At 34.0% G+C, this 17,709-nt stretch overlaps 1 protein-coding gene and 1 long non-coding RNA gene across 2 annotated transcripts; both read left to right on the plus strand.

Moving 5' to 3' along the window:
* The first annotated feature begins 4,825 nt into the window (after window positions 1-4,825).
* On the plus strand, window positions 4,826-7,794 carry LOC106673594. Its single transcript, XM_024229001.1, has 3 exons — window positions 4,826-4,923; window positions 5,332-5,450; window positions 7,161-7,794. Coding segments are annotated over exons 2-3 (636 nt in total). The 5' UTR covers window positions 4,826-4,923; window positions 5,332-5,448.
* Window positions 7,795-13,419: 5,625 nt separating this feature from the next.
* On the plus strand, window positions 13,420-17,301 carry LOC112127683. The gene is made up of 2 exons (XR_002910681.1): window positions 13,420-13,621; window positions 15,244-17,301. It is a non-coding gene; the product is annotated as an uncharacterized LOC112127683 (long non-coding RNA).
* Window positions 17,302-17,709: the final 408 nt, after the last annotated feature.

Below are 17,709 nucleotides of genomic sequence, written 5' to 3' on the forward strand. Positions count from 1 at the left end.
TGATATACAAAAGTAACATCAAAACATGAATTGCCAGTATCATTTTTTTTAATTACAAACATTTTACAAATAACTCATAACATCGTAGTAAAAATCTCTTTCCTTAGATACGTTTTATATAAGAGATGATATATTTTACTATTACTATTTCAGGCAATTCAATTTGGAAAGCTTTTAAAATATTTCAACTCTTGTAAAATTACAATTATACAAAAAACCAACTATTTGACAATAATTAATTTATCTATACCATTTGATAAATAATTAAGAATAATTTTGTTGTAAAAAACCCTGAACATTAGTATGAAAAATATGCATACAGTTTTTGCCCTTTGCCCATTAAAAAATAAAACAACTTTATTTGGCAATACAAATATACGTATTACATACATACTTTATTGGCAATATAAAATGAGATTTCTAATAGGGAATAATAAAAATATATTCTAACTGGAAGCAAGGATAAAAGTTTGGGTTGGTGTTGTGAAGAAGGGAAGGGAGTGTTAGCGAATTCAGCTGTATGCGCCAACTGGTTGCGTTTCAAAATCCAACAATTAAACTTTTAAATACAATTTTAAAAACTTTTAAATTAAACTTTTTGTTACAATTGTAACAAACAATTGTAAGGCGAAAAATTATCTCATTGCCAAAGATTTTTATTTGTTGTTCCCCTCGGACACTTCCCATCTCAACCCCACCTTTTGAATTTTCCCTCCTTTTTGCGATTTTTCAAATTTCGTGTAATCTATTCGATTCTCGGCGACAAATGAAATGGCCACGGAGTGCTTTAGTGAAGGTATACTTCATTTTTACTTATTAAATTCACTAGTTTTAGTGGTCCGCTTGACCAACTGATATATTTCGATTAATTAAGGTTTTTAGTTGAGATAAATGGCAATTAGAAAAATGGCAAAAAGGAGGGAAAATTAAAAAAAGGTGGGGTTGAGATGGGAAGTTAGTTGCCGAGTGGTTCGAAGTCTCAAGTGGTAGAGCAGCGGCGTATCTAGCCAAAGATCGTGGGTTCAAATCCCGCTCGTGACACTGACTTTTTTATCTCAACTAAAAACCTTAATTAATTGAAATATATTAATTGGTCAGGCGGACCACTAAAACTAGTGAATTCTTTACTTTAAAATATAAATTTTATTTATTTAGAAATCGTGACATGCGGTCTGGTGTGATATAGGTTTCGGAAAAGCATTTTCTTTATCGTGCCAACGTTTCGATCTTTATTGAGATCATCTTCAGGGCCTGGGATTTACAAACATTGTTTACATATAACAATTACATTTCGGATGTGGAAAAGTGAATTTATACAATGCAAAATATATTTTTATTCTGTTAATTATGTGTTTAGGGTAGAGATTGTTATGGAGGATCTGTTTGTATATCTTTATGTTTTTGTGGATAAAGATATACAAACAGATCCTCCATAACAATCTCTTCACTAAACACATAATTAACAGAATAATCAACAATTACAACTCAACGCTAACACCATCCACTATTACTAATAATACTACATTAAGTCTATCAAATACAAACAAACCAGCATACATTTCCATACCATTTATCCAAGGCCTATCACACAAACTAAACACATTTCTCTTGTCCGATAACTTCAACATAGCTTTCAAAAATTATAAAACAATTCAAACACTTTTTTCCAAAATTAAAGATCCCACACCAATAACAAATAAATCTGACGTAATCTACAAGATCAACTGTTTAAACTGTCCGGCAACTTACATCGGTCTTACATCCCAATATCTGGACAAGAGAGTAAAGCAACATATCTATGATTGCAAAAAACCTAAGCAAAATCCTACAGCACTCGCTACCCACCATGTTGAACACCAACACAATTTCGACTTCAAAAATCCAAAAGTATTACACACAGAACAAAACAAACATAAACGTAATTTCTTAGAAATGGTTTATATCAACAGAGATAAACACAGCATCAATTACAGAACAGATACATGTAAACTCAGTCGCAGCTACGCCAATATCATTAATCAAATTCAATACAGATAACATACCTATATCATCACATTACATTCCACACATCAAATATTTTTCACATAGTCTAATTTCCCAACAATTTAGCTTTCCTTTTCCTATTTATCCCTTTCTATATAATCCTGAAAGGATAATCTGGCCGAACCATTACCAACACATTTTTTCCCTTCGTCGGCTCTTTTCACCTCAAAGAAGCCGACGCCTTATACAAAAATGTCTTTTCTATACCGACATCCTTCCCCACCCCTTCAAAATCCAACGTATATAAACACAAAATAGCAAAATCTCACTGGCACTCTCGACACGACACGCAAGAATGGCACAATTACACAGAAGACAAACACTTTGAGTGAGTAGAAATACTTTGATTGAATATATAAAATATATTTTGCATTGTATAAATTCACTTTTCCACATCCAAAATGTAATTGTTATATGTAAACAATGTTTGTAAATCCCAGGCCCTGAAGATGATCTCAATAAAGATCGAAGTGTTGGCACGATAAAGAAAATGTTTTTCTGAAACCTACATCACACCAGACCGCATCTCACGATTTCTAAATAAATAAAATTTATATTTTAAGTAACGAATTCACTAGTTTTAGTGGTCCGCCTGACCAATTAATATATTTCAATTAATTAAGGTTTTTAGTTGAGATAAAAAAGCCAGTGTCACGAGCGGGATTCGAACCCACGATCTTTGGCTAGATACGCCGCTGCTCTACCACTTGAGCTATTGTGACTTCGATCCACTCGGCAACTAACTTCCCATCTCAACCCCACCTTTTTCGATTAACGGTCACTAATCACCACACATATAAATTTTATTAATTTATTAAAATGCATAAATGGAATGAGACACTAAGACCTAATAAAGTTTTATTTCTTGTAAATATTCAATTTCGAAGTTGTTTATTTTTGTGTATTTACGGGAAATTGCAGGCTATGAATGTCCAAGAAAATGTTGATCAAATAAAAGCTCCTTGGCTGCGGGAAACAAATAAAATAAATAAATAAGCAAGGATATCAGACAAGAATATTTCAAAAAGAGTAAAAATTTGAATAAAACTGATATGATAAAATAATTATTGTTTTTCATTGAAAGAAAACGTCATGTACTATGAGACAAATGGTAGTAACTCTGAAGGATTAGTTATATGTACTTTTTTAAATCTCTCTACTACCATACAAAGTGCACTTTTTCCTAGATTTCCTCGTGGCTTCTTTTTCTTGGCATATTTCTATTTTTGCTTTGCCCATCTTCTTTAGGTGGTATTTAATAAGAGTGGTATTTGAAAGGGCAGTGGCAGTATATGGGCGTATAATTTCTCTCAAATCCAGTCTGCTCAAAGAGATCTCCTTTGGCTTCCTTTTTGAAAGAATTATAAATCTTTCAGGTTGCATCACACCTAGTGCTTTTATATGGTGCTTCAGTTTTTCTTTCTCAAGCCATTTCACCAGTTCCAACTTTAGTACACTCTCTGGTGATCCTAGTTGTGGTCCTGTTGCCATGGTTGAGCGGGATGTCCTTTTTTTGGCTATATTTATAATGAAGTGAAAATGTGCATATGATTAATAGATGGTTTTTATATTTGTTTCATATTAAATTAATAATGTAACAAAGTGTATTGATGGGAGCACGATCAGTTCTTGTTGTGGTGCCATGTGGCCTGGAACAAAGGGAGAATAGTTCTGCACATTTTAAACAAAAAATTATTTCATCTTTCTGCAATTGGTAACAAATTGTTTTATAAAATAATAATATAAGATAAAATCTAATAAAAATTCTGGAAAAAAAACCCTAGTACATTATCTACTAATTTTCCAATTAATTTTTGCTATTTTCTTTCTTAATTCAATCAGCAGTTTTTGAAGAAAAAATTCAAAATCGGTTAATGTTGCTATGGAAATTTGACTATTTTTTTTTGTGCTTTTGTGTTGTTTGTTGTATTGTATATCGTTTCCCTTGCTTTCTAACTCATAAGAATATTTTTGGTAAGATGAAACATTTTTTTTACTTTCTAAAACATTACTAGTATTGTAGTACCATATTTACCATTAGTTTCCTCAAAAACCATTTAGTGTAAATTTAATGCTTATCAACAAAGAATTTTTCTTTATATTTTTCTTCTAATTATAAGGTGGGGTATGTTTTCTATTCTTATGGATGGGTACTACAATCATTTAAAAATTTCCATACTTAGCCAGTCAATTAATATTAGTTTGGAACGTCATTTGCTTTTTTAGAACGTAAAAACATCTCCATAAAGCAAACAATTTATTTACACCAACAATACTCAAACAGAAGCCAGCCATTTAACAAATAGGAAATAATACTGGAGAGAGTAAGGAGTACTTGAGTTAATAAAATAAAATTTTTATTATCTAATGAAATAAATTCGCATAAATAAATGTGAAAATATTTGAGTTGATTGTAAAGCTTCTTGCAAATATCAAATTGAGCACCTCCCATAGTACATCTGAACCCTGGCCAGTATTATTATCTTCTCCATTTGACACAAGTCTCATTCCAACTTCTCATTATTTTACTTGGTCAAAAACAATATTTAGCCAGCATCGCATATCTCAAATTTGACTGACAATTGCTGTGTTGCAAGGTCGAGTAACTGGTAACACACACAACATAATGAACGTTCACTTTTATAACTGCTTCTTGAATAGTAGGTCTGTGCAATCCTTTTCTGACTCCCCAATTATGAACATTAATTTTTATCACCTACATTAACTGTATTACTTAAGAAAAATAGCAAACTATAGCATTAATCAATCAATTATTTCACAGATTGCTCATTGATCTGGTTTTTGGAACTTTGAACATCAAAAAATCATCTTCTGAGTCAAGAGAGGAACTTTATCCTATCGGAGGTTGTGTGGGTTCAGGTATGTATACTGCCTTTTGAACTTTATAAGTTGTTAAATGCTCCAAACTACTGTGGTTACTACTGATGTTTGTTATCTTTTTGGCTTCTGTTCTTCATTACAACTCACTTTCCTTTCTTCTCTATTCAATCCCTCAAATATTTTCATTGACTTCTGACTGTCCATGAGACCAAGTTTTACTTATATAAGCACATTAGGCTTGCAAATAAATGATATCCTCAAGCAGATGAGGCTTCATAACAGCTATGTTTTTAATATTGTTTCGCCTTTTCTAGTTATTTGGTCCTCATATGGGTGTAGTAGCTGAGTTTCTCCCTTGTCACTATGAAAGCAGGGATTAGTCACAAAACGATTCCTATTTCATTATTATATTTTCTTCATTTATTTTTTATGTATGTATGATTTCAGCTTCTCCACCCAGGGAAGAAGAGCCTGCATTAATCCAACCTGTACACAGTTGGGAAGAGGCAAGACTCTCGGCTGTCTCCAGCCCAACAAGTGAAACTGGAAAACCAACCGAACATCATGTCAGTGTATTTATGGGTTTTCATTTGCATAGCTTTCAGTGATACGAGTACATTTACTTAAATTACATACTTATTTATTAAATGGAGATAAGTGATAGTTATAATGGGTACAAAGGTTAATTCTTTGAGGTTAGGTCCTTGTGCCTACTCCAAAAGGTTGGATTGTAGTAGTGAGTTTCTGGTTGTGCTACCAAGTAGTACCAAGAATCGTGTTGAGCTGCTTGCTTGCACTTTTCAGAGGTTTACACTAAAGAAGGGTTTTTGTACCTTCACATGATTCACATAACACCTACGATTCGGGTGGATGCTGTTAAAGTTTATTTTTATATTAGAGATATTAAGAAAGAGATGCTGATGTGAATGTGAAGTGGGTTTTGATGATTTGAAATATTTCACCATAGGGAAATGGGCAAGCAAAGTCTGTCTATCTACCTTTTAATGTAAATGAAATGCCCAAATTGAACAAAATAATTTTACGTATTTTTACAAAATTTTGTTGAATTTTGGCAAAATTGTGACAATATACAGGGTGAATTGCTACTCGTGCTACAAACTTCTCCAGTAGATTCTTCACCCTAAAATGAACAAAAAAGTTCATATTGTCCATGGTCCGATTCTCAACCATTTCAGAGTAATTTCGCTTTTTATCGATTTTGAAAGATATCACGTCCTGGCGTCGGAAAATCGTGATATCTTTTAATCTAAACATTTCTCTGAAAATCTAATAGCACCGTTGAAATTCCCGTTAATTTTTCAATAAGAAGATGACGGTGGCAAAATGTTTGGGCTAATTTTTTGTGTTTTATTTCAGCCAGAACTACAAAAAGAGTGGAAAATTGTGTAAATCGGAAAGTGTATAAAGTAATCCAGAGTTTCTAATTTTAGTCTCAGAAGGCAGCAAATTTGAGGAAAACTACCTGATTTAATAACGCTTCCAACGCACTCGTCATTTTCTTATTTAGTGGTTGTGAGACCAAGATGTTGATGACAAAAAGAGAAAAAATGGTGGTTCAAGGATTGCTAATGTTTGAGAGTGACTTGCTACTCGTGCTACAAACTTCACCAGTAGATTCTTGACCCTAAAATGAACAAAAAAGTTCATATTGACCATGGTCCGATTCTCAACCATTTCAGAGTAATTTCGCTTTTTATCGATTTTGAAAGATATCACGTCCTGGCGTCGGAAAATCGTGATATCTTTTAATCTAAACATTTCTCTTAAAATCTATAAGCACCGTTGAAATCCCCGTTAATTTTTCAATAAGAAGATGAAGGTGGCAAAACGTTTGGGTCTTTCTTCCTTGACCTTCTAGCTGTTTGTAAACTTCTTAAGCATTACATACTAAATGGGCATTAAATTAAATTAAAAAATTTCAATGGAATTATGATTTTGATTCTCTCTAAAAATTAACGGGGATTTCAACGGTGCTTATAGATTTTAAGAGAAATGTTTAGATTAAAAGATATCACGATTTTCCGACGCCAGGACGTGATATCTTTCAAAATCGATAAAAAGCGAAATTACTCTGAAATGGTTGAGAATCGGACCATGGACAATATGAACTTTTTTGTTCATTTTAGGGTGAAGAATCTACTGGAGAAGTTTGTAGCACGAGTAGCAATTCACCCTGTATTACTCATTGGCAAAACATATTATTAGTAACAGATTGCTTCAAATTTTAAATGGATTGTTACATAATTTAATTTCAGGTCGATGGATAAAAAGCGAAAAATGAAATGTTGTTGTTTCGCACCAGTGATTATGTTCATCAGAAATAAATGGGAAAGGCTTGCAAGAAGGTTATCTGAAATGGAAGCAAGAAGAAGACCGAGGAGAGCGACACCAGCAACGCTATCACTGTTAAAGTTTAGAAAAATAGATGATGATGAATGGAAAAGCATGACTCCCAAGATCGAGCCAGCTGCAGAAGTTAAAGGGGTGATCCAAACCGGCAAAGAGCCTATATATGAAACGGAGCCAACTGCTGTACCAGAAGAAGCGATTAAGACCAGGGAAGAGGCCATCTGCACAACAGAAACACCTGCAGAAGCACAAGGGCCTATTTTAATAACCGAAGAGGCCAAAGACATAATGAAGCTACCTACAAAAGAACAAGGGCCTATTTTAATAACCGAAGAGGGCAACCAAACAACCGAGCTACCTGCAGAAACAGAAGTACTTAACGAAATAACCGAAGAGGGCAACCAAACAACCGAGCTACCTGCAGAAACAGAAGTACTTAACGAAATAACCGAAGAAGGCAACCAAACAACGGAGCTACCTGCAGAAATGGAAGGAGTGATCCCTGAGGACGGCTCATCAACTCTCGATGAAAGTAAATAAATAAACTAAATTCTTTTTCTTTTAATTCTCGTTATAATTATGTACATTTCAATGTCTACAAATGCTGCTTTGCATACAACTTGGCATAGGACATGATTCTTAATTTCATTTGTTGTACTTGAATGGTGGATTTTTATTTAATTAGTTCATTTAACTATCTATTTATTTTACAAGTTCTATAAGAGTTTAGACTACACATTAGTAATAATGAATAAATGAAACGTAAATAATAATATGCATACAACAATAATTAAAAATATGAACACAACAATATAAAAACAAAATATTGTAAATATTGTTCACAATACACATGTGTATAAAATATAAAAGAAGTGAGAAGCAATGATAAAAATTTAATTATACAAATAAACAACAGGAATATATAAACAAATATAAAGGAATTGTCAAGGAATGATAAAAGTTTAATGAAAACAACATTAATAGTTAAACAAATCAAATGCAATTGCCCATGATCAATATTAAAAAACAATTTAAATCGATTTAAGGAAATGTAAAAAGCGAGACAATTTAAAGAAGTTAATTACTCATTCCCATGAGTCGAGGAATTGGACTAAGTATTAAATAATTTGTATTATAATTAGCTTTTGAAAATAATATATTTTGTCTGTTATTACACTGTGGAACATGGAAATTTCGCAAATTGACTGTGGACAGACGTTCATATAATTTAAGAGTTTGTAAGCGGGTATTAGTGTGTGTTAGTGCTTGCAGTTTTACGGATCCTAATAAGTTCGTACGGTCTATCCAATTATGTTCCAGTAATTTTATACCAGAGAATGCGAATAAATTGTCACTGTACGTTTTCTATTGAATCACTTAGCATTTTATGATTTTATGACCAAACAACTGAAAATATTCTAAAATGGGACAACCATACCCTGAAACATATAATTACAAGGTCCTACAGAGTTTTGTTTCTGTTCATTTTATACAAAAATTCATCTTCATTGCAATTGGTATAAATCGTTTCATAAAACATGTTATAGTAGGATAAAATCTAATAAAAATTCTGGGAAACTCCTAGTAAATCATTTACTAATTTTCCAATTAATTTTTATTATTTTCCTTCTTAATTCAATCAACTGTTTTTGAAGAAAAAAATTCAAGTTCAATTAATGTTGCTATGGAAATTTGACTTATTTTTGAGTTTATATTGTTGTGCTAAATATCCTCTCTATTGTTTACTAATTTAAAACGCTCCATCATTGTAACGCTCCAGTTTTTGGTAAGATAAAATTTATTTTTTACTTTATACAATATTACTAGTGTTGCAGTACCGTATTCACCATTAGTTTTCTCAAAAACCATTTAGTGTAAATTTAATGCTTATCAACAAAGAATTTTTCTTTATACTTTGCTTCTCCTTGCTGAACCAATGGTCGAAAATGAAAGATTAGACGCTCCCTTTACTGAGGGGGACTTGCATAGAGTATTACAATGCTTGAAAGTTAATAAAGCCCCAGGTATTGCCCGAATTAGCTACGAATTTTATAAAAATGCCCCTAAACCACTACTTTCAAAACTTCTAGATTTATTTAACCCGATATATTCTTCAGACCAGGTGCCTGATAGCTTTAAAAACTCAGTTATCTTCCCAATTTACAAAAAAGGAAACATGACCAATATCACTAATTATAGAGGTCTGACTTTCGGAAATACCATTGGGAAAATCTTCTGCAGCATGCTCATGGATAGACTGATGGACTGGACAGAGCAAAATGGGATACTCAAAGAATTCCAAGCGGGGTTCTGGAAATATTACTCGTAGACAATATTTTCAATTTAACAAGCATAATAAACATTAAAGAAGCACCAAACGTGGCAAAGTCTTTGCATTTTTTGATCGAATAGATAGACTTAGGTTAGGATCTTCCATAAACTTAGGTTAATGGACGTTTCGTCTAAAATTGTCAGAATCTTCAGAGGCCTATATGCTGATACCTCTGCACGGGTTTGGGGTAAAAATGGACTCTCAAACAGCTTCACAACAGAAACAGGCTTGAAACAAGGTTGCGTTTTAAGTCCCCTGCTATTTGCCATGTTTATAATCTTGAAGATAGCTTGGAGGGCGGAATCAACATCTTTCATAAATGCATAACGCTATTAGCATATGCAGATGATATTGTATTATTAGCTTCGGATAAACATACCTTACAAAGAATGATAAACCAATTAAAAAAATATTGCAACCTGTGGAACCTATCAGTAAACCTGGCAAAATCAAAAATTATGGTTTTCAGGAATGGTGGCCAATCAGGGAAAAACGAGAAATGGTATGGTGCAAACAAAATTGAGGTAGTGAATTCCTACAAATACCTGGGGGTGATTCTGACATCTGGGTCTTCTCTAAGGAAACATTTTTAAGACAAAAAGGCAAAATCAAAATTTGTAATAAACTCATTCAGAAATATAGTCCTAAACAATAAAATCCCTATTGCATCTAACATGATTGTATTTAATGCTATATGCAGGTCCACCTTGTGTTTTGGGGCCCAGGTATGGGGATATAAGTACCAAGATATTATGGAAAAAGTGCAAAGATCTTACCTCAAAAGAATTCTAAACCTACCCTCATACACGCCTAACTATATGCTCTACCTAGAATTAGAAACTACACTTATTTTCCTATATACACTAAAACTACACATCAGTTGTACAATTAGGTGCCTCAAGTTGACCCCTGACAGATACCCACACTACCTAACAACAGTATCATGAGAAAAAAATCTACTCTGCTTTAGGGAATATAGCGAGATTGAAAAGGCACATGGTATTTCTACCCAAGCATTACTCAACTCAAAACAAACAATCAATGATATAATGAAAAAGTTGAAAAAATTGAAAAATGGCAAAAAGGAGGAAAAACTCACAAGGTGGGGTTGAGATAGGACGTTGATGTCCGAGTGGATCGAGGTCACGATAGCTCAAGGGGTAGAGCAGCGGCGTATCTAGCCGAAGATCGTGGGTTCGAATCCCGCTCGTGCCATTAACTTTTTTACATCTCAATTAAAAGCCTTAATTAATTGTAATAATGAAAAAGGTTGAAGCCAATATAAAAAACTCGTACATAGAGAAAGCAAGTAATTTCTTATATCACCCCCAATTTAAAACCATCCTAAATTGTAATGCTTACCTGCGCACAAACAACAACCTTGAAATAAGCTGGTTTATGAAAATAAGATGTGAATTATTAAATCTAAATATGTACAAATTTGGCCAGAAAAATAAGCTATGTTCTTTATGCAATAAAAACGAAGATTATTTTACACATTTCATTGCCCACTGCTCAGTTCTCTCTGAATTTATATTGCTGATATTTGGAAAGTGCTTTCTAACTAAAAAAGAGTTGCTTGTATACTTACGAGGAGAAAAAGACTGGACCAAACCAATCAAGTATTGTAGAATGGCATGGAAGTATAGAGAGAGGTTAATACAAGAATTTAATTATGATCAAATAATATTAAAGAGCTTAATATTAAAGAACAATTTATTAAGAGCAATTTTAATATAATGAACAATGACATTTATTTATTACTTATGTATTTATTATATTATGTATAACTGTTCTATGTTACTATTGTTTAAATTTGTTTAATTAATTAATTTATTTTATTTTTATTCATTTTATTTATTTTTTTGCATGAATTATATCATTAAACTAGTGTTAAGATAAGCTGTTAATTAATACTACATTCTATTGCTTTGTTAAAACATTTATTGCTTATACTATTTATATATACATGTGCGCCCTCCCCTGATGGTCTTGTGACCATGGGAAAAGCCAGCTTAAACATATATATCCAGATTAAACTACATATTGTCAAATAATATAAATAAAGGCAATTTATTATTATTATTAATTTTTTAGGGCGTTTTAACGGTTAAGGTCATTTCACGCCCTAACATCCAAACCTTCTATCTTAGGTTAGCTATATCTCTTCTGAGTGCTATAAAGCTCTGACTCCAAACATTCATTCGTAAACTAATTTATCCTATTGCCATCCAAGCTTTAATTTTTCTTTTTTCTTTTTAAAATTCTTAATTTGGAAAGCCAAATGTATGCAAAAATCCCATTTTAAATTACATATAAAATTTATTTCTGTTTCTTTTTTGATTAGAATTGTGAATTTTTGTTCCATAATTTAAACATTTCCCATAGGCTTGTATGGCTAATAATAATAATAATAATAATAATGGAGTCAGACTAGCACAGTCTCAGCATGAGTATAGGCTCATCCTTGTCCTTTTATTCTTCCATTCAAATATGATACATAAACTAATTCTAATAACAATAATAAGAAACAAAACACAATAACACTTTTTTTTTTTTTTTGAGGGAGCTATTTTTCTTATTTAAATTGCGATTTTAGGCTTTGCAGTTCATTACGCCGCAATTTGTATTTTCTTCCATTTCATTTTTCCGTTCCGGCAGCCTCAAAAACTTCTAAAAAAAGACATCTTGCAACTTTCATTCAAACATTAGCAGGCAAACGTTGAATGGTATAACAATTTGGGAAAAGGCCTAAATCTCATTATAAATTCCAGTAAATTTGAGAAAGCTGAAAAGTGCTCTTCGAAAAAAACACTTGGGACACCTGTAAATCACTCGAAAGGTTGCGCCTTTGCCTAAAGGGTTGTAACGTGGGACAGTCGACCAAAATATGTTTTACTGTCAAAATGATGCGTTCTCCACTTCGCATACATCGAGGACAAGTTAGAAGGTTGTTCCCTATTAAAAGCCTATTATTATTATTATTATTATACTTTGCTTCTAATTATAAGGTGGGGTATGTTTTCTATTCTTGTGGATGAGTACTACAATCATTTAAAAATTTCCACACTTAGCCAGTCAGTTAATATTAGTTTTTTATGTCATTGGTCTCCATAAAGCAGACAATTGATTTATACCATCAACACTTGGACAGAATCTTGTGCCAGCCATTTAAGAAATAGGAAATAATAACAGGAGAGTAAGCAGCACATGTGCTTATGTCCTAATAAAATTCAATTTTTATTATTTAATGACATAAATGAATGCATAAATAAATGTGAAAATATTTGAGTAGATTGTAGAGCTCTTTACAAATACTAAATGGAGCACCTTCTGAACCCCGACCTAAAGTATTATTATCTCACACAAGTCTCATTCCAAATTCTCATTATTCTACTTGGTTGAAAACAATGTTTAGCCGGCATCAATCTCAAATTTGTCTTTGGCTGGCAGTCTTTATTAGACATGTTGCAAGGGCGAGTAATTGTTAACACACACGACATGATGAATGTTCACTTTTATTTCTATTACACCATGTGTATTCGTTTTCCTAAATACTTTTTCAAATTATTTGCTCTAGTTGATTGGAATTCCAACTGTTTCTTGAATAGTGGGCCTGTCTAATTCTCTTCTGACTCCCCAATTATGAACATTTATTTTTATTACCTTAATTTATTGTATTACTTAAGAAAAATAACAAAATATAGCATTAATCAAAAACACTTTACTATGTACAAAGATAAATATATAAATAAAATAAATAATCATATATTTTAGCTTTACAAATAAGTGTTGCTATGGATATTTATTTAGTTGTTTAGTTGCCAATTTTTTGTTACATCACTTGCTTAACAAATTTTTCAGTTACTTCAAACGTCTTTGTCTTTTTGTTTTTAATGTTCTTTTTAACATTTCTAGTGTTCTAACAGTTCTAATGTTTCTCTTATTTTATGCAATCAAACTTCTCGTGCTTCAGCATATTTTACGCAACTCATGACTGTTCTGCTGATTCCTTGTGACCACATTCACAAAGAGGTGAGTTTACCAGGTTGAATACATGCAATTTTTGAGCAAATTTACCATGCCCTGATAGTAATTGGGATGTATAATGGTTGATGTGCAGGTGTTTCATTTTTTTGTTCTTTGGTTGTTGTGTCCCATCGAAGCTGCCAATGCTGGTATGCCCATGTAAATGCTGTTTCCATTTTAATTAAATTTTCAATTGTTGGTGATACTCCTTTTCTTTTTTCTCATATTAAGTTGTTTGTTCTAATTTTCAAGTCTAAAGGAATCTGACTGGTAAACACTCGAATAGCTTGGTTAAGGTCGTCTTGTAGGTGGCGCTATTTGTAGATCACTTTGCTGGGCTTTAATTATTTCTTGCCACTTTATTCTCTACAATAATTTCATCCATGCTGGGCAGCAATATGATGATTCAAATACAGATTTGTATGTAACCATTGCTCTTGTATGTTGTGCCCCATGTAGCTCCACTTATCAACTTGAATCAACTATAATTTGAGATGGCCTTTTGGCAGTTGCTTTTGGTGTGCTTTTTTATGGACATGTTTTCATGCTGTTGTTTACGGGAGTTGGATTGCCTTTATCGTGTGGTTGCTAACATAGATAACTGCCTTTGCATTAGGTGATGAACATGGCTCGAGTGCTGAGACCCATTGCTTTAATGAGTTTATTCTTGCATGGTTCTTGGGCTAAGAGGATGTCTGTACCATTTTGTAGAATTAACATTCTTGTCTCATCACATTCACTTTATGATCCATGCAAATTGAACTGTCCTCTCTTAAGGTTAAGAGTCATAATTTATGCTGCTTTTTCGTCTAATTACTGCTCTTCTATGGCTAAGACACTTTTGTTAATGATTGATGATAAGGATCACTTCTGATTCTCTGGCAATTGATACATTTTATACTTGTGCTTTTACATTTTCTTGTGTCATGTTCTTCTGAGCACAATGCACTTGCTGGTCTATCAGCTGAGCATGCTGTAGAGACATGACCATATTTCTGGCATCAATAGCACTGGGTTACTTTGAGATATTCTTTTACAGTGCATGATTGGTAGTCGAGGTTAAGTATTTTGTGCTTAATGGCCACTTTCCATGGTTCTGGGTACAGTTTGGCCTAGGCGATCATTAGCCTTTGCTCTTCCAAGTGGTATCAAGAAGAGTAGTCTCAGTGAGTTCTCATTCCAGTTAGCTCTTAATTCATTTCTGTTAAATATTTGTTCTTTCAAATCGGCTAGCCCAATTTCTTTTGATAATGATGATAATAATAATTGATAATATGATAATGATTTCATGATAATGATTTCATGATAATGAGTAAGGGGCATCTTTGAGGCGAGGACCTTATTTTGAGTCCACTATTTGTGGAACGCTCAAAATTTAATAGATTTTCTTTATCTTCTACTCGATTTAATTGTTAATCCCCCTCTGGCTGTTGTTCTAATTCTGTCTATCATTAATATCGTAAGTGTAGAGTATAGTAGTGTTTTAACATTTGCCGGGAGTTTTAGAGGATATGATTTTTCAACTGGTGTATCAATAAAAATACGTTTCCCTACCTCATTGGTTAGCTTTTCAATGCCACTTTCTGTAATTGGTATTGCAAAATTTGTTAATTTTCCTATTGTTTCAGGTGCAGGGATTATTCACAGAAATATTCATATTTCATTATTATGTTTTCTGCAAAATGTAGCCAGAGGAAGAAGTTCAAGTGAGGATTCATGACAATGAAGCAAGGAGGAGAAGGGTTTTAAGATGGAGAAGCAGCAATCTGCAAAATAGAGCTGGGTGGAGGAAGTATACAAACCGGCAATGATGCATTCTGCAAAATGGAGCTGGGTGGAGGAAATATTCAACACTCTCAAGAGAAAATCTGCAAAGAGGAGCGAATTGCAGAAGCACATGGAACGAATCATACCGACGAACGCACAACTAGCAAAATGAGGCAGTTGCAGAATTAAAATGAGCTAATCAAATCATTGAAGAGGCAATCTAAAAAATACACCCAGCTAGAGAAGCAGCGAGGGGACAATCTACAAAATGGAACAAGGAGAAGGAGGGTTACAAAACGGTGAAAAAGCAATTCGAAAAATTCAGCCGGGTGAAGAAAATATTGAACACCATCAAGAGGCAATCTGCAAAATGGAGCCGGATGCAAATATATAGGGACTGATTCAGGTTAGTGAAAAAAACAACTGCAACATGCAGGCTGCTGCAGGATTCAGGTAAGTAAAGAACAGCGGAGACAGGATTCAAGATGGATAAGCAGCAATCTACACAATGGAACTGGGTGGAGGAAATATTCAACACTGTCAAGAGACAATCTGCAAAATGGAGTGAGCTGCAGAAGCACACATGCCGGATGCAAAAATAGATGAACAGATACAAGTTGGCGAATGAAACAACTGCAACATGTAGGCTGCTGCAGGATTCAGGTAAGGTAAGAACAGCGGAGACAGGATTCAAGATGGATAAGTAGCAATCTACACAATGGAACCGGGTGTACGAAATATTCAACACTGTCAAGAGACAATCAGCAAAATGGAGCAAGCTGCAGAAGCACATGGAGCGATTCAAACTGATGAAGGCACAACAAGCAAAATGGATTCACGTTAGTAAACAACAGCGGAGACAGGATTCAAGATGCATAAACAGCTATCTACAGAATGAAGCCGGGTGGAGGAAATATTCAACACCGTCAAGAGGAAATTTGGAAAATGGAACAGGGAGGAGGAGGGATTGAAATTGTGGAAGTGGCAGTAAAAAAATGCAGCCGGGTGGAGGTGGGTTACAAAATGGTGAAGAAGCAATCTGCAAAATACAGCCGGGTGGAAGAAATATTCAACACCGTCAAGAGGAAATGTTAAAATGGATCAAGCTGTAGAAGCACATGGAGCGATTCATACTGATGAAGGCAAAACAATGAAAATAGATTCAGGAACGTAAACAACAGCGGAGGATGGATACAAGATGCATAAACAGCAAACTACAGAATGAAGCCGGGTGGAGGAAATATTCAACACCGTCAAGAGGAAATCTGCAAAATGGAACAGGGAGGAGGAGGGATTGAAATTGTGGAAGTGGCAGTAAAAAAATGGAGCCGGGTGGAGGTGGATTACATAATGGTGAAGAAGCAATCTGCAAAATACAGCCGGGTGGAAGAAATATTCAACACCGTCAAGAGGAAATGTTAAAATGGATGAAGCTGTAGAAGCACATGGAGCGATTCATACTGATGAAGGCAAAACAAAAAAAATAGATTCAGGTACGTAAACAACAGGTGAGGCTGGATAGAAGATGCATAAACAGGAAACTACAGAATGAAGCCGGGTGGAAGAAATATTGAACACCGTCAAAAGGCAATCTGCAAAATGGAACGGGGAGGAGGAGGGATTGAAATTGTGGAAGTGGCAGTATAAAAAATCGAGCCGGGTGGAGGTGGGTTACAAAATGGCGAAGAAGCAATATGCAAAATACAGCCGGGTGGAAGAAATATTTAACAAAGTCAAGAGGCAATCTGAAAATGGATCAAGCTGTAGAAGCACATGGAGCGATGCATAATGAAGAAGGCACATCAAAAAAAATGGAATCATGTAAGTAAACATCAGCGGAGATAGGATTCAAGATGCATAAACAGCTATCTACAGAATGAAGCTGAGTGGAGGAAATATTCTACACTGTCAAGAGGAAATTTGCAAAATGGAACAGGGAGGAGGAGGGATTGAAATTGTGGAAGTGGCAGTAAAAAAAATGGAGCCCGGTGGAGGTGTGTTACAAAATGGTGAAGAAGCAATCTGCAAAATACAGCCGGGTGGAAGAAATATTCAACTCCGTTAAGACTAAATCTGGAAAATGGAATAGGGAGGAGGAGGGATTGAAATTGTGGAAGTGGCAGTATAAAAAATAGAGCCGGGTGGAGGTGTGTTACAAAATGGTGAAGAAGCAATCTGCAAAATACAGCCGAGTGGAAGAAATATTCAACACCGTTAAGAGGAAATCTGGAAAATGGAAGAGGGAGGAGGAGGCATTGAAATTATCGAAGTGGCAGTATAAAAAATGGAGCCGGTTGGAGGTGGGTTACAAAATGGCGAAGAAGCAA

The sequence above is a fragment of the Cimex lectularius genome, unplaced genomic scaffold (assembly GCF_000648675.2).
Source record: "Cimex lectularius strain Harlan isolate CLEC.00 unplaced genomic scaffold, Clec_2.1 scaffold291, whole genome shotgun sequence".
Lineage (NCBI taxonomy): Eukaryota > Metazoa > Arthropoda > Insecta > Hemiptera > Cimicidae > Cimex > Cimex lectularius.